This window comes from Anolis sagrei, chromosome 1 (genome assembly GCF_037176765.1).
Source record: "Anolis sagrei isolate rAnoSag1 chromosome 1, rAnoSag1.mat, whole genome shotgun sequence".
In the NCBI taxonomy this organism is placed as follows: Eukaryota; Metazoa; Chordata; class Lepidosauria; order Squamata; family Dactyloidae; genus Anolis; species Anolis sagrei.
This window is the reverse complement of record NC_090021.1, coordinates 231,340,191-231,361,990: the sequence shown is the minus strand read 5'-3', so window position 1 is coordinate 231,361,990 and position 21,800 is coordinate 231,340,191. Positions and strand designations below refer to the sequence as shown.

Genomic DNA, 21,800 nt, shown 5'->3' with positions numbered 1-21,800 from the left:
TGATGAGAAACTTCTTATCAGGATGGAAAGATAGGCAGGGGGAAATAGAGCTTATCATAACTCTGTGGTGAGTAAATGAACTGGAGGAGCAAGGGACTGGAAGCAATGAGGCTTCTTCACTCTCTATAACAAGACTGATACCCTGAAGCCAAGCAGGCTGGAAATGGTTAGTACATGAATGAATAATTTATTACAATCAACAGATCAGACAAAAGGTTAGTACATGGAGGTGAAACTATTAGATAAATCAGGGTTCTTCGGAGAGAGCTATGATACTGGACAAGATTGATGAAACGTCAAACTATAAGACAGATCCCAGTGCTCCCAACCCCCAATATATCCACCCTGCAGCACTGAACCCACCTTCAGTGTGTGAGTATCCTTCAGCGGTGACTTTCCACTGCACTAGGACGCCCAGCAAAGCTAGGATGGGCCAAGTACCCAGGATGACCCAGCTGTACCAGCAGATGGGCCGGGAAGGGGCCACCTTGACACGCTCATAAACATACTGCAGGAGCAGAAAGAGCTCGACAAAGTAGTCAGCCGTGGCAGTCATAACGGCACTGCCAAAGACAGCGGTTGACAGCGTGGTGAAAAGTCGCTGCCACTGCAGGGTAAGCACGGCACACAGCATGCCCACGCCTAGCAGCAAGCCAATGGGGATCCAGACAGTCGGAGGGTGGTAGAACTGCTCCATCACCACCAAGGCGGCCACAGCCAGCAGCAGCCCTAGCATCAGGCCAACCATGAAGAGCCCGACACTGCGTACTAGCATGGTGACCAGCCCACAGAGCACTCCGATGCCCAGCCCGATGCCCACAGAGGCCTCCACACTCAGCTGAGTGTCCAGCACTCGCTCCTTGTAGCACAGCATGAAGATGATCACTGAGCCAAACATCAGCCCTGTCAGGAACATCACTGCCTTGAAACATCGGTATCCTAGGGAAGAAGAGAAGAGACATTAATATATGTGGATAGAAAAAGGGATACAGTATATTCCAACAGGGCAGAGCCAGGCATGTAGCCGGGGGGGGGGGGGGGGCGCTCGGGGGGCTTCAGCCCCCCTCCCCGAAATTCTCATGGTGGTTCGCGAAAAGGCCTTACTGGTGCACTATTTAAACTGTTATGTTTATTCATATCATGATCTGATAACCATACTCAATATATCCCATATGCATGAGGGTATTGGGGTAATGATACAAAAGGTTTGCTAGGCTAGACCCTCTTTCACTCAGACTCAGCCCCCCCCCGAAGTACAGCCCCCCCGAACTCCCCTGAAAAAAATTCAGCCCCCCCCCCCCGAAACGAAATCCTGGCTACGGGCCTGGGCAGAGCCATCAATTTCACTAGGCCAGCTATACTGGGGTTACACTCCCCCTGCCCTAAAAGACATTCTGGTCTTGGATCACAAAAGGAAAAGGTAGTGAGGACTGGCCAAAAGTGAAGCAGAAGAGCAAATATTGGTCCCCACTCTCCCATCAAAGAATAAGGTATCCAGACCTGGCTAAATTATTTAAATACATAAGGCAGAAAATCCTGCATTTCCCCATCCCTCATCCAAGGCAGAAAAGTTATAAAAATAATAAATTAGATACTAACAATTTGCTGTTCTTTTGATGGCCACCAAAATCTGTTCCCCTGGGTAGTCATTTATGATCTCACCATGTCTAATGATAAGTCTGACCTTGCAGCCAGCAGCAAATGACAAGCCCTAATATCAAGGATATTGAATCTTTTATTCTGGCATTTCTTGATTCTGCACTTGGCTCTGTAATAGATGAGTGGAAGCACCAAAGTGTCCCAAGGAAAGTCAGCTAATCTTTTGTCCTGGGGTTTTGCTGTGCTTAGCACAGGAACCCAGCCAAGAAATGCAACCTCAGTGGGATGTCACCAAGGCTATTTTTGAGTCTGCTGCTGCCACAGACACACTGTGGCACAGGGCTCTTTTAAAGTGTAGACTGGTGACCACATCACAAAGGGCTAAAATCGGCGACATACGCTGGTTTAGCCCAGGTCACTCACAGAATCCGCTGGCTCCCATCAAACAAGGCCGGCAGGGTTCTGTGAGTGAAGTAAAGTGGAGCCAATGCATGCCGACATGGCAAAATGGGAAGCTTCCCTTGTTACCATAGGATTATCATAGGGAGAAGCTGCATGATCAATGCTTTGCCCCATGGGATTGCCCTTTGCTGGAGCTGGGCGATGCGGGGCATGGGGTGCCAGGTTCCCCATGCTCCCCGATGACGCAAAGTGACTCCAGTGGCTGTGTGACAAAGTCTTTCATTCTGCAAGATTAGGAAGGGAAATATACTCTCAAAGGCTCTATGCCACTCCTGCAGGGGTCCTCTGGTTTCTCACCAAAAAAGCAGTAGATGATCCCGAAGAGGCAGCACATGGCACACACCACCGATGGCACCACTTGGTAGCGCCGCTCAATCTCCTGCTCGCAACTATGCATCCGATCCTGGCCCGGTGCATGGGGCAGCAGCGGAAAGCGCAGGGTCTGTACCGTTGATGTCATGGCTCTTCAAGGTCTCTGAGATGACTTCAGGCTCCCCACTCCCTCCCTGTTGCCTGTGGCAAACTCTGCCTCATGGCGTTTCTTCCATCTATGAAGAGAGGAGAGGACAAGAAAGGGATTTTTAATCCATTTTTATTCAGAAAAAAATAGAAAAAAGAAAGACAATACAAAAAAGCAGATTTTCATATGCAATACAAAAACGACATCTAAGAAACCTAAATCTAAAAAAAACACTAACCTAAGATACGCCTACACTACTAAACACATGCTAGACACAACTACTAAACTATTCAAGCTTCATGCAGATTGCCTGTTTTACCCCTTATTATCCTCTTCCCTTTAGATAACACTATATAACCACACTTCTACTTTTAATAACATTCCTCTAACGCATAAATTTAATAATAGGGTTGTTGTAGGTTTTTAAGGCTATATGGCCATGTTCTAGTAGCATTCTCTCACAACCTCTGAGGATGCTTGCCACAGATGCAGGCAAAACATCAGGAGAGAATGCTTCTAGAACAGTAGTTCTCAACCTGGGGTCCCCAGATGTTTTTGGCCTACAACTCCCAGAAATCCTAGCCAGTTTACCAGCTGTTAGGATTTCTGGGAATTGAAGGCCAAAAACATCTGGGGACCCCAGGTTGAGAACCACTGTTCTAAAACATGGTCATATAGCTTGAAAAACCTACAACAACCCAGTGATTCCAGCCATGAAAGCCTTCGACAATACAAATCCAATAATAGTTGAAGTTTGTCCCCATCATTGCTGTGAAAAGGTGATAAGCAATTCACAATCTTCCTTAAAAATGGTCAAAGATTTCTCCTTGGCTCAGCAAAGTCAGTTTGTCCATCTTGGTTAGGTCACAAATCTTTGTCAGACATTTTTCTTAAGTAGTTCATTTCATCTCTGTGAATAGATTATTCTCATATTCTCTTATATATTGTAGTAATCTCCCATATTTTCTTTCTAGTTGATCACCCATCATGCCCAACAAATTAAAATCTGGTTTCATCATAATTTTAACTTTAACAATTCAATCAAGAATCATATGTATTTCAGTCGAATATTATACGGCCTTTTTGCAAGACCAACACATATGATAAAGTATCTCAGCATTTTGCTCACATTTTCAACGTTTGCTAGAACTGCCTTTATACATCTTAGAAAGTCTCTCTGGTGTCAAGTATGCCACCTATACACCAGCTTATAAAATATTCCTTCAAATCATTACTCAAAGCCAACTTCAAACTCTTTGAGCTTCCTTGGAGGTCCATTAAGAGGCCAACCAGCAACACCACTCATCTGTAAGGACTTCAACCATATGCCGGAGGCAAAAATACCACCTTCTCATTGGAATGACGCCTTCGCCTCTCTCCAGCAACATAGCTGTTCCATCAAGATGTTCAGGGGAGAAAAACCACCCCCGTTTTAGTGGAGGCTGCGAGAGGCAACCGACAACCAGGAATAAAAATATGTGACATAGTCAAAAAATGTAAGCACCACCAACTCTCTGGCTCTGAGTCAAATCCAAGCAGACATTACTGGAAGGCAGAAGAAGCTGCCTTGAGCATGAAGAATACTTTACAAGAGGTAGAACAGGCCCCTGGCTAGTGTCGCTTCCCAAACCTATCCTTTGGGTGGTACTTAGGATCCCACCATCCTTGCTCCATCTCTGCTTTCTACAAAAACTATCTCCTCAAATCATCTCAGGCTGTCAGCATATCCCCTGACAAAACATGCTGAGAGTGATCCAGGCAGCAGCTGATCAGAGATGGGACAACATCTCACCAAAATTGGATGGTGGTGGTGGTGGTGGCTATAAAGAGAATGATCACCGTATGGTCTCCATGACAACCAAGGGAAGAGCAGATGCATTCACCCCCACATCCACACAGATTTAGTTTATAACTCATATAGAAACAGTGGGGAGGGCTGTGAGTCACCAAAGGAGCGGGGTAGCAGTTTGCAAAAGTATCTCTCAAAAATCGGAGTTTCATTAACAGTATGAGTGCATGCCTGGCTACCATCCAAATGAATCGTTGGCTAAGAAAAGGATTTCTCTCCCCTCAAAACTTGCCACCGGACATTGAAACGCCATAGCTGCAGATAACTATACCTAGAATCATCAATCATAGAGTTGGAAGACACTCCAAGGGCCATCCAGTTCAACCCCCTGCCATGCAGGAAGACCTAATCCAAGCATTCTTGACAGGTGGCCATCTGGCCTCTGCTTAAATGCCTCCAGAGGAGGTGACTCTAACACTTTCAGAGGCACCTAAGCTCTTCCTAAGGTTTTGATCAGTGGTTCCCAACCTTATTTTGACCAGGGACCACTTGACTAGGGACCACTCTCCAACACTAGTACCAAAAGGATTACAGATCAGTTTTTGGTCAACTTTAGATTCAGTTTGGTTATTTGGGGTGCAGATTCAGAAAATTGCATTGGATAGACCACATCAGCTCTAGTTTCTGATACAGAACATATGCCATCCAATAGTCGCCATCTGCTCACCCACAGAAAACCATATTTAATAACACTTGGCACTATAAGGAGGTTTCACAAGACCAGTTGCTCTCGTTGCAACGGTGCAGTAAGGGTGAGATTACAGACTATATTTTACTTCTTGCAGACCACTGGTGGTCCATGAACCACAGGTTTGGAGCCACTGGTTTAGGTGGCATTTCTTTTCCTGCAGTTGAATCCATTGATCTGTGTCCTAGTCTCTGGGGCAGCAGTAAACAAGCTTGCTCCCTTCTCTCCCCCCTTCCCCTTTTCCCCAAAGTGCTAATGGGTTTATATTTGGTTATTTCTCACTTTGTAGTCCTATCAAGATTGCTGCTGGCAATTTTGTCACGGGATATGACACCCTTTCAAACATTTAAATGTGGCTATCACGCCCTTCTCAACCTTCTCTTCTCCAAGCTAAACACACCCAGCTCTGGATCCTGTTTTCAGACTCAGCTAAAGCCACGTTATCACACTTTCTCCCATCCCTTTACATTTTCTCAGCTTTATTCACTATATATATAAAAAGAAACCTTGTACATTAGCTCTCTTTTTTTTGTCAAACAGGACCGGATAGACGATTTATGTAAGATGCAAATCTCTCCCCTTTGCATAGCTTGCACGGGAGGGATGGAGACACTGAGATAATCTGTCTATGAGGAGTGAGAGTAGTACCCTCAATCTCCCCTGGAAGATGGATTAGGATCATTGGATGCCTACTTGCACTGAGAAACCAGAGGGTGCATATTCTGCACTCTAAAATGAATGCAGTTTGACACCAATTGAACTGTCATGGTTCAATGATATTGAGTCATGGATTTGGTGAGCTACCATCATTCCTTGACAGAGAAAGCTAAAGGCTTTTAAAAGGACAACCCCCAGGGTTCCATGGTATTGAGCCACAGCAGCTATAGTGATGTCAAACTGCATTAATTCTACAGTGTAGATGCACCCTATGTGAGAGAAAGAAGGCACCAAGAAGAAAGTATAGGTAAAATGAGCCCTAATCCCCTGCTTCCTTTGCTGCCCGGGAATGGGGTCAAGAGCCTGAGAAATCTCTCTCTCCCCCTCTCTTTCCCTCTTCCTCCCACCCCTCTCTTCCTCCTCCCTCCTTCCATTGCCAATGAGCGCCAGTACTGAAAGCATCTCCTCTTCTGATTTGTGCTTTCTCTGTTGCTAAGGGAGGCAAAGCATTTTCCAATTGGCCAGTGACAAATAGCCAAAGACTGCCTTCTTCTGGCTATATCTTTTTCTGCTTTGTTTCAACAATCCAGCCTCTTTCATACCAACGGCCTGCAACTCCCCCCACCCTCCTATCCCAGCTTGATTTTCCCTTACAGTGCAGCTGCACAGAAATACTGATTTGTCCCCCCCACCCCCCCCCCCACCCCATATACTGTAGCTATCAGTCTCCTCAGTCTTGAATTCATTCTTACGCCTTTCTTGAATTACCTGCTAATGACCCTTTATTCAAATCTGATGGCTCCTCCATCATGTCATGTCCCTCAGGCAGGCCCACAGTGAGCAGATGCTTGTGGACCTATGGCAAACTCATAAACTTCACAGGGCTTTCTTAGGCAAGGAACACTCAGAGGTTGTTTTGCTAGGCCCTTCCTCTGAAATATAACCAACAGCACCTGGTATTACTTTGCAATCCTCCATCCAAGTACTAACCAAGATTGAGCCCACTTAGCTTCCAAATCAACCAGGATCTGTGGTGGAGGCTCCTTCTTTTTAAGGCTTTGGAGGCTGGGTGGCCATTGGTCGAGGGTGCTTTGAATGCAATTTTCCTGCTTTTTGGTGACAGGGGGGCAGTGGGGGCGGGGGGGGGGGGGTGAACAGAGGTGGTTTTGCCATGTCCTTCCTCTAAAATATAGCCAACAGCACCTGGTATTGCTTGGTAATCCTTCATCCAAGTACTAACCAAGGCTGAGCCTGCTTAGCTTCCAAGATCAACCAGGATCTGTGCTGGAGGCTCCTTCTTTGGAGGCTTTTAAGCAGAGGCTGGATGGCCATCTGTCGGGGGTGTTTTGAATGTGATTTTCCTGCTTCTTGGCAGGGGGGTTGGACAGGATGGCCCACGAGATCTCTTCCATGCTATGATTCTGGGATCTGGAATAGCTAAGGGAAAGAGGTAGGTAGGTAGGTTGGGTGGGTGGGTGGGGTAGGGAGGGACAGAGAGACCTGTGACCTGATTTTGGAGGCTCATGTGTAATCCAAGTGGACAAATGGCCCCTGATGAAAGTGATATTCTGGTTTAAAGTTCTTTATCTTATGATAAAAGAGGACCCATGTTTGAGGTTTTTATTCAAAGCACACACACGTTGGGATAAAAACTCCTGATAGAATGCCTCCTCAACTGCAGCTGATGAAGACCATGCCTTTGGGCTTTCCCTTAGTTACCCAACACAGAGAAATATCCTAAAGTAGGGGTCCACAAACTTTTAAAACTGAAGGCCAGGTTACAGTCCCTCAAACTGTTGGAGGGCCGGATTATAATTTGAAAAAAAAAAAACCATGAATGAATTCCTTTGCACACCACACATACCTTATTTGTAGTGCAAAAATCACTTTAAAACAATGCAGTAATTAAAATGAAGAACAATTTTAACAAATATAAATGTATTAGTATTTCAATGGGAAGCGTGGGCCTGCTTTTGGCTAATGAGATAGGATTGTTGTTGTTGTGTGCTTTCAAGTCGTTTCAGATTTAGGTTGACCCTGAGCGAGGGCCAGGTAAAGGGGCCGCATCCACCCCCCGGGCCTTAGTTTGAGGACCCCTGTCCTAAAGAGTTGGGGAATTTGGCTCCATGCATCTCCTCTTATAACAACCTGCATGTCTCCTATTATGCCTTTCTCGCATCTGCCATTGCATTCAGAGACACATAGTACACCTACACCAAACTTTGGCCTTCCAAGTGTTTTGGACTTTAGCTCTCACAATTCCTAACAGCCTCAGGCCCTTTCCTCCCCCCCCCCCCCCCACCACTTAAGCTGTTAGGAATTGTGGGAGTTGAAGTCCAAAACACCTGGAGGGCTGAAGTTTGCTCATGCCTGACCTACACTGTAGAATTAATGCAGTGATTTCATTTTAACTGCCATGGCTCAATAATATGGAATCACAGCAGTTGTACTTTTGCAAGGTTTTTAGGCTTCTCTGCCAGAGGGCTAGTGCCTTACCAAACTACAGCTCCCAGGATTCCATAGCATTGAGCCATGGCAGTTAAAGGGGTATCAAACTGCATTCATTCTGCAGTGGGTTGGCAACACCTAAGAGCACTTCCCTAGTGGTAGCACCACTTACATTAGCACTCCCTACTCTAAAAGATTTGGACTCCTTCCCTTTTAATTGTACGACGAAGGCATTTCTTCTTAAACAAGTATTTTATTTTTTGCCACTTGAGTGGATAAGGGTAGTTTTTGTTATTGCCTATTAACCCCTTTTGTGGTAGTGGAAAATACAGTAATGCTTTAAAAGTAAGCCCACAGATTAATCTTAAATCTCAGATGTTCCCTCAAGCCATAGCAGTCCATTGTGTTGTGAAGAATGAATAAAAATAAGGCATCAAATAGTTGCCATTTGTAAAGCTGCCTTGAGTCCCCTTCAGGGTAAAGAAAGGCAGGATATAAATCTATATAAATTAAAATTTAATGTTTGTTTGTGGGATTAACATAATTCAAAAACTACTGGCTGAATTGCCGCCAAATTTGGCCACAAGACACCTACTAACCCAAGGAGTGACCATCACTCAAAAAAAATTATTTTGCCATTTGGGAGTTGTAGTTGCTGGGATTTATAGTTCACCTACAATCAAAGAGCATTCTGAACTCCACCAATGAGGGAATTGAACCAAACATGGCATGCAGGACTCCCATGGCCAACAGAAAACACTAGAAGGGTTTTGTGGGCATTGACCTTGAGTTTGAGAGTTGTAGTTCACCTATACCCAGGGAGCACTGTGGATGGATCTGGACCAAACTTGGCATTAAGATTCAATATGTCCAAATACAAACACAGATGGAGTTTGGGGAAATAGACCTTGACATTTGGGAGTTGTAGTTACTGGGATTTATAGTTCACCTACAATCAAAGGGCATTCTGAACCCCACAAACAACAGAATTGGGGCAAACTTCCCACACAGGACCTCCCATGACCAACAGAAAATACTTAAGGCCATCCAGTCCAACTCCCTTCACTAGGGCATGAAAACGCAATCAAAGCCCTCCTGACAAAGAGCCATCCAGCCATAGATATAGAGATACATATGATTCACACACACAGAGATATAGTATCCTAGATTTGAAAGGGACCCCTAAAGGACAATTATATGTTGCATGTTCCAGAGTAGGCAAACCAGACAATATCTACATCAACACTGACAAAGAATCAGCAAGAAATACTGTTTACCCACAAGTATCAAGAAATTACATCTATTAAAAACCAAGACTTTCTCATTACTTTATTCTCCAGATCACCAGACTGGGCCACAGCATCACGTGGCAGGGGATGGCTAGTAAAGTAAATAAATAAGTAATCATCTATCTATCTTCTATACAAAAAAATGTGTATGTGTGTATGTGACAGAGGTGTCCATTCATACAGACAGCTTTTCTCCTCCACAAACAGGCTATAGTTCCAAGTGCTGAGAAGCCTCCAAAGGCACTCCCTCCACTGACATTGCAGGTTATAGCGAGCGCCATGAACATCTAGCAAAATGCTGCCAATGTCCTCCCCAAACACTGCAGCCCACCACCCAAGGAATGCTTTCATTCGGGGATAATTTCATCCTAGATTTGACGTGTTTCCTCCACCACAGTCAGGCATCCCAGGGTTCCTTGTGTGGAATTTGGATGACCCCAGCCACTGCCTCTCCCTTAACCCTTTCCTACACTTTCCTATGGCATACAGCAAACACAGAGGAATTGATCAGGAACTGAACAGATTGGAGAGGTTTGGGGAAGTGAAGTCAACTGTAATACTGGCAGGATTTAGGGGTAACTGCCCTTGGCATATGGGAGTTGTAGTTCACCCTTATCCAGAGAGCACTGAACCCAGCTGACAACAGATCTGGACCAAAGTTGACACACACACTCAGAGGTGGCCCTAGGTAATTTTCAACGGTAAGCAAACAGTATTTTGCCCCCCCCCCCCAACCAATCATTGATATATATTTTCTGTTTGTCGTGGGAGTTCTGTGTGCCATATTTGGTTCAATTCCATCATTGGTGGAGTTCAGAATGCTCTTTGATTGTAGGTGAACTATACATCCCAGTAACTACACTTGCCACAGTTGCTCCCTTACCTGGCCCGCTTTGGGTCCGGAGGTGTGCCTTAAGACCCCGGCGTGTGCACCAAAAGTCACCTCTTCTCCTGACTTTCTTCTCAGCCATTAGGACCAAGAGAGAGAGAGAGAGAGAGACAGAGGTGGAGATGCCCACCTTTCCTGAAGGTAGGCGCAAAAACAAAGGAGGGAGCAGAGGTGGGAGATACCTCCAGTCGGAGGGGCTCTCTCTCTCTCTCTCTCTCTCTTGGTCCCAATGGCTGAAGAGAAAGTCAGGAGAAGAGGTGACTTTTGGTGCGCACGCTGGGGTCTTCAGACACGCCTCCGGACCCAAAGCGGGCCAGGTGCAGCAGCTCCACCCCTTGGCCCACCCGTGGATTGGGGAGAGGAGAGGAGGTGGGTGGAGTGCCGGGGGATCGGGAAAGGGAGCGGTCATGGGGAAGGGATCGAACGCGGAGAACGATTGAGCGCCGTTTCTGCTCGCGCACCCGGTGGCCAGGTGGAGCAGGAATGAGAGGGGCGAGGCAAGGCTCAAGGGCCCGGCCCCTTTGGGAAGAGGATCGCCCGGCAGTGAGGCAAGAAAGCCGAGGCTCCCCCCGGACTGCTAGGGCTGTTGTGAGCTGAGGGGGCGCTCCTCAAGTGGCGGTCGAGGGGCATTTTCATAAGCGCCTCTGCGCCCCTGGCAAAAAAAAAGTGTTCTGCGACCTCTTACTTCGCGTAATAGACGAGCCGTCCCTGCACACACTCAACATCATCAACTGTGCCTACGGTTTGGGGAGGATTGACCCATGATTCTGAGAATTGTAGCTCACCTATACTGTTATGTATTTTCTAATGGAAGCATTCATAAAAAACAAAATCAAATTCTGTTGAACGGCTTTCCCCTAATAAATAGTGTTACCAATTAACTAGATTATATGACCTAACACCCCAAAACAATGCTTTTTTCAAATAACCCAGGCACCGCCAGGTACCTAAGTTAGTAGATAATATAATGTCTGCTGGGGGAAACTAATAATTTATTAACTTATTAGAAAGTAATCATGCTGTACATGTAGCCACATAACAAGCAGCTGGCCATCTGTCGTGTCTTGCCAAATCAGTCAAAAGAGCTTTAATCCACAGCCATTCCCAATTAGAAATCAAGGGCAACTGGAGGAATAGTAAACTTCCCTTATCACCTGATGTATAAACATAGAGGACTGGCTCACGAGATGATTAAACCATCATTTTAATTCACCTTTTATATAAAAACTGCATTAGTCACAAGAAGTCATGACTATCAAATCCGTGAACTATGCCAAACATTGTCAAGATAGCTGGATCACAGGCCACCTCTGCAGTGTATGCTTTGAAAGGACAATCATATCAAAGATAGCAAGAAGGTAGCTCTTGTTCATTCCTGCACTGAATCAAATACTTAGAAGATTGCTTGATAACAGTTAAAGGAGCAGCATTCAAAGACACCATTAAGAAAAGCAGAGCTAGTAATCTTAAACTGGAGACAAAACCAGAAGGAAATGAAAGCTGCATTTTAACTGCAAAGAGCAAAGAAGCAGTGTGAGTGACCAAGAAAAGCATATTTTCACTCTAGTGTCCCAAATATGAGAAATTGAGGTCATGAAACGTCTTTAAATTATTGGAGCATGCATGCTTTACCATGAAGAATTGCTAACTGAAAGCTGCTTGATCCTGAAAGCCGCATCCCTCTGTTTAGCTTCCTGCCACATGATTAGGAATGGCCCTCGAAAAGCAGTGGATTTCAGCAATGTGACATCCATGTCACGTCTATATGTTGATGTGGGTGTACTTTAAACCAGGACCTCCCATAAATTCCCATATCATGAAAAAGTATCTCAGGGTTCACTTAAACATGCAAAGAAGAGCTTTTGCTGGATCACAACAGACAGGCTTCCTTAGTCCAGCATCCTGTTTCTATGGTGGCCAACCAGATGTTTTTGGGAAGCTTATAAGCAGGACTTAAAGAGTGGCCCTGTTCTGTCACATGTCCTTAAATTTTTCTTAGAGTTATTTGCTGATAAATATAAAGCTTAGCTGGGGCAAAAACCTTGTTTTTGTGCAGACAGTTTATGCCAGGGTGCCTTGTTGAGCTCATAGATCTCTTATGGCCCAATCTTATGAATGCTTGATGAGAAATCCTACTGAATTCAAAGATGCCTATGCTCAGACAAATGCATATAGCACTACAACCTGAAAATCAAGACGATGTTGAAGGAAAGGTGCCATGAAACCACAAGACAATATTGAACCAATCTTCTGCAAGATTCCAAGTTATATAAATTCATTGTGGCAGTAGCAGTATAACCTGAGACCTTACATAGCAAGTGTCTCTACTTTTGTAGACGATGCAGGTCCAATTAAAATCACCTCACCTAGTTTCCGTCTCTGAAAATCACATAAATCCTCTGACACAAAATGTTCCATGACAGCAACATTTGGAACAATGCCTTTAATTATGTGCCAAAGTCAGTTGAGACCTAAATATGGAAAATCTAGCCCCAAACAATGACTTCCTACTACATTTCTAAATTGTTTTTCTCTATAGCACAGTCTTTCTAGTTCTTCCCCCAACCCTCCCCATTTGCATGCAGCCCTGTTGTTGCCTAGAAAGGTAGGCAAGCCAATGCAATTCACAGGGACAACTTTAGATACCTGCTCTGTAGGAACTGCCTCTTGTTCTGTATGGTGGCTATCCAAATCCATCTGAGGAGATCCCATTCACTGTCCTGTCCCTGTCCCAGGGGATAAGGAAACTCATACTTTGGTGCCTATTACTGCACAATATATGAATCCCCTCGAGGCAGCTGAAGCGGGGATACATGACTGATTGGTCCTGTTGTGGTTGGTAGCCCAATCAGCTCAGCTCCATTCTAGAAAATGGCTGATTCTTCACCAATCACGTTCCATAGTGAAGGGAAGGCTCAAATTCCCAATTCCATACACAGTGATTCCCAACCTGTGGGCCATGTACCACTAGTGGTCCACAAGAACTAAATATGGTCCGCGGCCTCACCGTTACTACACCATTGCAACAAGAGTGACTGGTCTCGCGAAACTCTCTTATAGAGCCAAGGTTTATTAGATGTGGTTTTCTGTGGGCAATCAGATGCCGACTACTGGATGGCATATGTTCGGTATCAGAAACTAGAGCTGATGTGATCTATCCAACGCAGTTTTCTGAATCAGCACCCCAAATAACCAAACCAAATCTGAAGTTGACCAAAAACTGATTTGTAACTCTTTTGGTACTAATGTTGGAGATTGGTCCCTGGTCAAAATGGTTCCTGGTCAAGAAAAGGTTGGGAACCACTGCTCTCCAGGCTCCCTTCATGTGCTGCATCCACCCAGGCAAAGACTGTACCCACATATCAAGAAGCGAGAGTGACATATACATATAAAACTAGTGGATGTTTTATATGAAGATTAGAAAGATGTCATTTCTGATTGCATGAGATAGCGTGAAAACGATTATTCAAGAAACCAGGCCATCTCACAAAGGAGCTGAGACCAATACTGCAGCCCTAGTTTCTTTGTGAGGAAGTTCATCAGGAAGGGAGGCCATGATGTTGTTTAAGTTGTACAGTATATAATGGAAACTCCCTCAGCAGAAAATCTATGGAAGCATCAGATAGATGCAGCCTTTCCTGACAGGGATGGTGCTGCAGGGTGCAAAACGCTGGCATCAAGTTTGTTGAGTCTTAAGGAAAGGTGTGGAGGCACACACTGCTATTCCAGTAAACTTTTTACCTGTAGGCAAGGCAAGACACACCTGCAGATAGGATCTGTTTATGTGGCAGGGAATCCTCAGCTCCTTATCCTCTTCTTACCTTGGGGATTATTTTGGCAGCCTGCTGAAAAGCTCCTCACACAAGAATCCTATTAACCCAGGAGCAAACCAGGGGAGTGGTACTCTGAGGAGTGGCTGAAGCACAGGACCCTGTTTGCCAGGCGCCCTGCAAGCAGAGAGGAGACCCCAGGACCCAATGCTCTAGGCTTGTGCAGCCTTGCCTGGAAGACAGCAAAAAGGCAGGAGCATTTTTGAAGGGGATGGTTAGAGAGATAATTGGAGTTGCATTTTTTTTTTAAAAAAAACTGATATCATAATACTTACATTAGAAGTGCCACCTGGCACGAAATACAAATAATCTATGAGTGACTGTAATGAGAGTAAGTGTCACTAAAGTGTAGTTCTGGCACTGACTGTTATAATCTACTAACAATTTCCAATTTTGGTGGTTTGGCAATTACACAGTTGGTTCCTTTCTGAAGGCCTAACTAGTGGTGGATAGGGTTAGGGTTTCAATGGGGTGAGAGAATTTGCCCTGGATTTTAGTCTGACTTTGTAGAGGTTCAGACTAAAACAGGTTCAGCATGTTGGACAACCCCTTTAAAATTTGGATTAAAACCCTGATAGGATCCATCACCCCACTTTCATGGAAACCACAAGTAACCTCTGAGACTGTCCTCTAATTTTCTCTGGTGCCTCTCTGTCCAATTGAACTGAGACTCTGAAAAGTGAATGTGCCTCTTGTTTGAGTGTGAGAATGCAAAACAAACAACCACATTTTTACATTTTTCTTTAACTTTTGCATAGCTAAAACCAGACAATATGAAAGTGGCAGGAATAAATGAAATGTGGAAGTTTTTTCCATTTAGTAAGCAGGTTGAAGAATAAAATATATATTTTTAAACCAGAGTAATCCCTGTTCAGACACATTATGTATGTCCCCATCCTACATCTCTCCCTGTTGCTTAAGAATGACAAGCTCAGGATCTTCCTCGTTCTGCTCTGTCAATAGATTATTGCAAAGCTCTGGCATGGAACAGATGTTTTGTGCCTGTAGCTAATGAGTCTGAAGGAAATTAGCTATGGAGACAGATTCCACTTTCCTGAAGTATGTCTGGGTTATAAGTCCCCTGAATACCACAAATTGCAGGAAAAGTGATTCCACCTAGATATTAGGAAGAACTTCCTGATGACAAGAGCTGTTCAACAGTGTCATACCTCTGAGAGTGATGGTCTGACCCTACTTCATCACACTAGAGAAATAATCCACTTAAAATCCAGTTTCTGCCTCCTGCAGAATTTTGGGGTTTGTAGTGTAGTGAGACTGTTAAAGGCTCCTCCCTAAACTACAAACCCCAGAATTCTGCAGGAGGCAGAAATCGGATTTTAAGTGGATTTATTCTTTAGTGCGATGAGTCTTTTCTAAAGGTTTTTAAACAAAGCCTGGATGACCATCTGTTGGGGATGCTTTGCTTGTGTGTCCCTGCATGACAGAGATTTGGACTGGGTGGCACTTTTTCTCTCTTTGAACTACATGATTCTATAATTCTATTATTCTATGACCTCCCAGTTGCTACCCCATTTTGTGCGAATCTCATTCTCACTGTTTTGGTCCATGAAGCATCCAGCTACACAGTTGGGCAATGTGTGCCTGTCTAGATGATGTTGAGTTAGAACTACCCTGTCCCTTACCATAGTTTATTCTGGCTCAGGTACTGATGGGATTTGTAGTCTAACAGTATCTGGAGAGTGATACATTCCCTTGCTTTTGTTAACTGATCACATCTTATTATTGTAATAAGACATGCTGCTTTTTTCCCATTCTTAGGTTTGCAGTCACTTCCACAACAAGGTTTTGCAGCGCATTTGTTGAATTAGTCTGTTTCAACTCTCATCAGCTACACAGGGGGCTCAAACCTTATTGCCGACAGTTATTAGCCCTAAAGTACTAGTAAGGTTAAAACACAGGATGACAGAATTTTTTTTAAAGTGCAAACCCTTCTCTCTCTCTCTCTCTCTCTCTCTTTGTCTGGAAAACAGCACTTCTTTAAAAATAACAACGAGCAAGCGGCATTTGTTTCCATATTAGAGAATTCATTCATAATTCTTTCCTGTGCACTTTGTCACAAGAATCCAGCATTATGTAAGTTACAGGAGGTAAATATGCACATGGCTGGATGGGTTATAAATATTAGATGGAAATTACAATGTCTTGATAGAATACAGTATAGTTCTACCAATTTCTCCTTTTACCAGAGAAGGAGATACTGAAATTTTGATGAACCTCTAAAATCTGGAGGAGTTTAGATGAGTGACGACTACACTCTGGTCTTCCAGGTGTCCTGCATTTATTTATTTATTTATTTATTTATTTACCCCATTTGTATACCGCCTTTCTCAGCCAGAGGCGACTCATTCAGCTCCCAGAACTTTGGCCAAACTGGCTGAGCTCCTGCGGAATGAAATCCAAAATAGGACCAGAGTTTGGGAATCACTAGCCTATGTCAGGGCCTCTTAAACTTTTTCCACTCACGAGCTCTTTCCACCTAAGACATTTTTAAGTGACCCCAGGTATCAAGGTATATAAAATAAGTATAAAAATCTAACTACCATGTCTAACAACTACCATGTCAGCTTGCACAGAGAAGCCAGTGAAATCCACAAACATGTGAGCAATTTCAACAGAAAGGAGGAAACCATGAAAATGAACAAAATATGTATTATATTACATATGTACCAGTATTTTTAAAAACCCTCTAAAATCAGGACAGTAAATAAAGAGCAAGACTGACAAAATAGAGGAATTCCAGACAGGAATCAATCAGGGTGAGCTAATACTTCCCACCAAAAGATTCCCCCAGGCAGGAAGCAGCCTGGCTTTGAGGCTGCAAGGCCATTCAATGCTAATCAAAGTGGCCAGTTGTAACATTCATACTTGCTTCCAGCAGACAAGAGTTCTTTCTCTCACTCTGGACATTCCACAGATGTATAAAATTCCCTTGCCTAGTTTCCAGCAGACCTCTCAAACTCACACCAACCCAGTGATTCTGGCCATGAAAACCTTCAACAACACATAGAAACCTAACATTTCCTGATAACAAATCACCATTTGCAAGGCTTGCTAAACAGGCTGATCTTCCTTTTTTGTGTTCAGCTGAAGCATTTTCAGCAGAGTCCACTGTAAACATTACGCCTTGTTGTGAATAGATTTGTGTAAATGAGTGGTGTTCGTAAACCTTTTCCTGTTGCCAAAAATTATCATGGCCCAACATTGAGCTGAGGGAACCCCCAGTTTAAGAAGCCTCGTTGAATACATTTGCAGCCTCTCCTTTTTATTTGCAACCTGCCTTTTGTTGTCCTTCCACCATGGTGTCCTGAACTGGTCCAACCATGCCCCCCACTTCTACACCCGGCCCATTTCCTCCCCCTCCCCCTCCCCCTCCTCCTGGCTGCCTGGCACAGAACTGCCTTTGTCCAGCCCTGCGCCGTCCCTTCCTTCCACTTCCTTGCCTCTCCCTGTCCCTGTCATGGTGGACCCCAACTCAGGTGTCATCTTTGTTTGGGACCTCCGGATCCTCCCAGGGAAGCCGCAGGGTTGCTAGGGAACAGGGCTGCAAAGGGTTTCTGGGGACGCGGCCAGGCTCCCTTTGTTTGGGGCCAGGGGAGCCTCGAAAGGCCCCAGAAAGCGCACGATGCCAGGCTTTGCTGAGGAGGCTGCAGCAGGCACGGTTTCTGGATTTGCACCTGGGTTCTGGGGCTTTGAAAGCGCACCCTTTGTTTACACGTGTTTAAGACATGCATAGGGTTTGTCTTCCGGGGGGGGGGGGGGGCACGACATTCCTAAGGCATCTTAAAAATTGTTCCCTTCCGGAGATCCTTATGGAATGCCATCACTGAGAAAGAAATGGGGTTGTTGTTTGTATTCCAAAGCGGTCGGGGGCATTTCTTTTGTTCTCGGCCGAGTCAGCCCCCAAGGAAGGGAGTCGGGGATAGGAAAGGGCAACGAAGTGGATCCCTGCCAGCAGGAGAGCCCTTTGTGCTGGGAAGAGAGGGGGGGGGGGCAGCTTCGTTGGACACAAAAGCCCTCCGATCTCGGGGGCAGAGGCGCCCCAAAGAGAAGCCAACCCCTCGCTCCTCTCTTCCAAGGCAAGAAGGCACGGCGCGGCCATCGCTGGCTTCCCTTTCTCTCTCTGCACCCCCCCCCCCCCCGGCTCCCCTTCCTCGCAAAGCTTTGCTCGGGTCTCTCTTTGTGCTCCACCACCAGCTCTGCCTCCCCCCCCCCCCCCCCTCCCGCCATGCACTCCTCCTCCGGGCCCAAAGGAGCCCCCTCCTTGCCCCGCACTCCTCCGGCGAGAGCGTCCCTTTCCTTGCTTGCTTGCCCGCTTTTCCTACCTGCTCGACCGGGTCTCGAACCTGCAGCGCCAGAGCCGGCCCGGTGCTGAGGGACAGCTCCGCGTGACGTCACCGCGCAGGTCTTCTCTCTCTCTCTTTCTTCCTCTCCGCCGCGCGCCCCAAAAGCGGAGGAAGACGGGCGCGCGCCCCGGGCCGCACACAGGCCGCTGTCTTCCTTCGCTGCCTTCCTTTCCCTTCTCGTCCCGCTCCTCCCTCTTCCTGATGTGGCAGGCCGCCCCCGACTCCCCTCCCTCCCTCCCTCCCTCCCTCTTTCCCTCCTCTCCTCTCCTCTCTCCAGGCTCCGCGTATGGCTTGGCGGGGGAGGACGAGGGGCGCTGAGCCCAGGCAAGGCGCGCGTGTCAGGCCCTGCCCGCCCCTCCCTCCCTCCCTCCGCCCCCTCGGCCCCCCTGGGGACACCGGCCCCGCTGCAAAGCACGTCCGCCCAGCCCGCGACCTCCCACCCCCCACCCGCCCCCACCCTGGCCGGGCCTTGCCATGCCATGCAGTTGAGGCCCTACAGTAGTTATTTATTATTTGTTTCTTTGCTGTATTTGTATACCGTCTTTCCCAGCCCGTAGGCGACGCAAGTCGGTCAACAGGGTAAAATTCAACGCTTACAATATCATAAATACAATTAAAAACATAACATATAATAAAAACGAAACAAATCAATACAATATAAATTCATAGTGTCTCCTTGTTAAAAACGTTGTCCGGTCTTGTTGTCTAGTCGTTCCATTTTCCTATGTCAGTTACTCTACATTTGGAAACGCTGTTCAAAAAGCCACGTCTTGACTTTCCCCCTGGAATGTTAAAAGGGAGGTGGCCGATCTTATATCTATAGGGAGGGTGTTCCATAGCTGAGGGGCCACCACAGAGAAGGCCCTGTCTCGTCTCCGCCAAACATACTTGTGACAAAGATGGTAACGAGAGCAGGGCCTCCCCAGATGATCTTAAGGTCCTAAATGGTTCATAAGGGGAGGTGCGTTTGACATGTAGGTTGGGCCAGAACCGTTTATTCAAATTGGGAGCTCAACTTCGCTAATGCTTTGCCTTGCCCTGGGTGCCTGCTTGGTGGTTTTCAGACCTTCAGACTTAGTGTTGCTACTCCAGGCCAGGAAAGCCCTTTGACTTTAAACACCACATAGTTGAATAGAAATGCAAGCAGTTTATTGAAGATAGTTTAAAACAAATACAGAAACTTCCAAAGTAATACTCCAAAACTTGATTCATGAATTAAAAAACAAAACACTTAATACATGAATCTATCCAAGGCAAAGCTTCCAAGGACCAGGAAAGCTGTCTTGACTCAATTTCCAACGATGCTTCATCTGAACTACAGATTCCGTACTTGGCACTTTTATTCCCTAATCTGCTCATTGTCCCAAGTGGCCAGGAATGGATTTTGTTTCAGCTTTGACTCTGTTATCAATCTTTCTCTCAGCCTGGCAGAACACCTGAGCGATTGGGTTGTTTGCCTGTACTGATTAAAAACATGCCTTCTATCTACTGGCTCATTAATTTCTGCAGCTGCCCAGGTGCCAAACTATTCCCAGGCTCAAGGTCATGGGAATTCTCTGGTAGCAGACCCTCTTCCAGGGACCATACCATCATCCCCAAACCCTTCAGAAAAGACACTTTGAACAGGAATCCTATTGTCATTCTCTGCACCAATAGCAACCCCATCAATAGAAACATCATTAGGTACATGAACCTCATTGTCATTCCCAACATCCAGAGTAACCTGATCATTAGACACAATCACAGGCTGAATTCCAACACTTAGCTAAAATAAATGTTTGTGATTTCCAACTTGTTGGTCTTCTCTGCTGATAGGCACCCTGGGTTATGAGACTGTCTGGGTTATGAGACTTTTAAGTCCCCTCAATGTCTTATACTGCAGGAAAAGAGACTCAATCTAAACACGAGGAAGAACATCCTGGTGGCCAGAGCTGTTTGGCAGTGGAATAGGCTGCCTGGGAGTCCGGTGGAGTCTCCTTCTTTGGAGGTTTTTCAGCAGAGGCTGAATGGTCATCTTTCAGGAGGGCTTAGATTGGGTGTTCCTGCAGGGTAAAATGGGCTTGGACTGGATGGGCCTTGGAGTTTCTCCCAACTTTAGGATTCTATGTTATTAGGGATCACTTTTTCCTTCAGTGAGAGATAACCCAAACTGTTGGGATCACAAGTCAGAAAAAGTTACAGAAAATGAAAATGTCAGACTACTCTGGGGCTTCTGAATTCAGACTGACAGAGTTTTGGAGCATATGAGGATTTAAAGACAGAACTGCAAAGACTCTGGCACAAGCAAGTAAAGGTAGTCCCAGTGGTGATCGGCACACTGAGTGCAGTACCTAAAGACCATGGCCTGCACTTAAAAACAATTGGTGCTGACAAAATTACCATCTGTCAGCTGCAAAAGGCCACCCTACTTGGATCTGCATGCATTATTTGCTGATACACCACACAGTCCTAGACACGTGGGAAGTGTTTTGATTGAATACAAAAGCCAGCATAGTGATCTTGTTTGCTGTGTACTAATCTTGTTGTGTAAATAATAATAATAATAATAATAATAATAATAATAATATATTTATATCCCACCCCCTCTCCCCAAAATGATTTGGGGCAGCTTACAACAGAAGAACACAATATAAATGATAATAATATACAACCAAATTAAACATTAAACTTATACAATAATTAAAACATATAAAACAGGACTTTAAGCACATTGAGCAACCTCATTTGCTGCTTAGCCTCATAGCAAGGGGTATTGGAGAAAAAACAGTGCCAAGGCACCATTCAGATTTAGTTGTCTGACACCCAGTTGCACTCAGCCTCTGAGGAGAGGATTGGCAAACCACTTCTGAACAACGTTTGCCAAGAAAACCCTGTGATAGGATCATCGTAGGTTGGAAATGACATAAAGGTCCAAAATAATAACAGCAGAGGTGGCCAATCCCTCTCCTGATGACAGAGGACAAGTTGGTTGCATAAACTATCTCTCTTGTGCTTTCTTCAGCAACATTGACTATGTAGAGCAAGGCTGGACAATTTTAATGGGTGACTGGGTGTGATTTTGTACACCTAGGAATCTCCTAAGATGGCAATGGCTACCAAGGAGGCCCTTGCCCAAAGAATAGTGCTACCCTAGATGTCAACCAGTGGATTGAAAAGTGGGCATTAAAAACAATTCAACATCTGCCTTCTTCAACCTGTTTTAAGTCATTTATTCCATACCTACAGATGTAAGGATACCATAATTCCTCCTAGGGTTTTGTTGTTA

The 21,800-nt window shown here is 45.4% G+C and overlaps 1 protein-coding gene across 3 annotated transcripts in view; it reads right to left on the bottom strand.

The window, feature by feature from the left end:
• Positions 1-18,743, bottom strand: part of TMEM198 (transmembrane protein 198) — a 28,847-nt gene extending 10,104 nt beyond the window's left edge. Inside the window, exons 1-3 of one of the 3 annotated variants that reach the window (XM_060772794.2) lie at positions 18,515-18,743; positions 2,359-2,609; positions 364-939 (exon numbers count right to left, since the gene is read on the bottom strand). In XM_060772794.2, coding sequence (XP_060628777.1) covers positions 364-939; positions 2,359-2,521 — 739 coding nt within the window. In that variant the 5' untranslated portion in view covers positions 2,522-2,609; positions 18,515-18,743. Of the gene's footprint in view, positions 1-363; positions 940-2,358; positions 2,610-3,868; positions 3,890-18,514 lie in introns of those variants that run through there. The other 2 variants (XM_060772809.2, XM_060772802.2) reach the window with 2 other exon arrangements.
• Between the last annotated feature and the right edge of the window lie 3,057 nt (positions 18,744-21,800).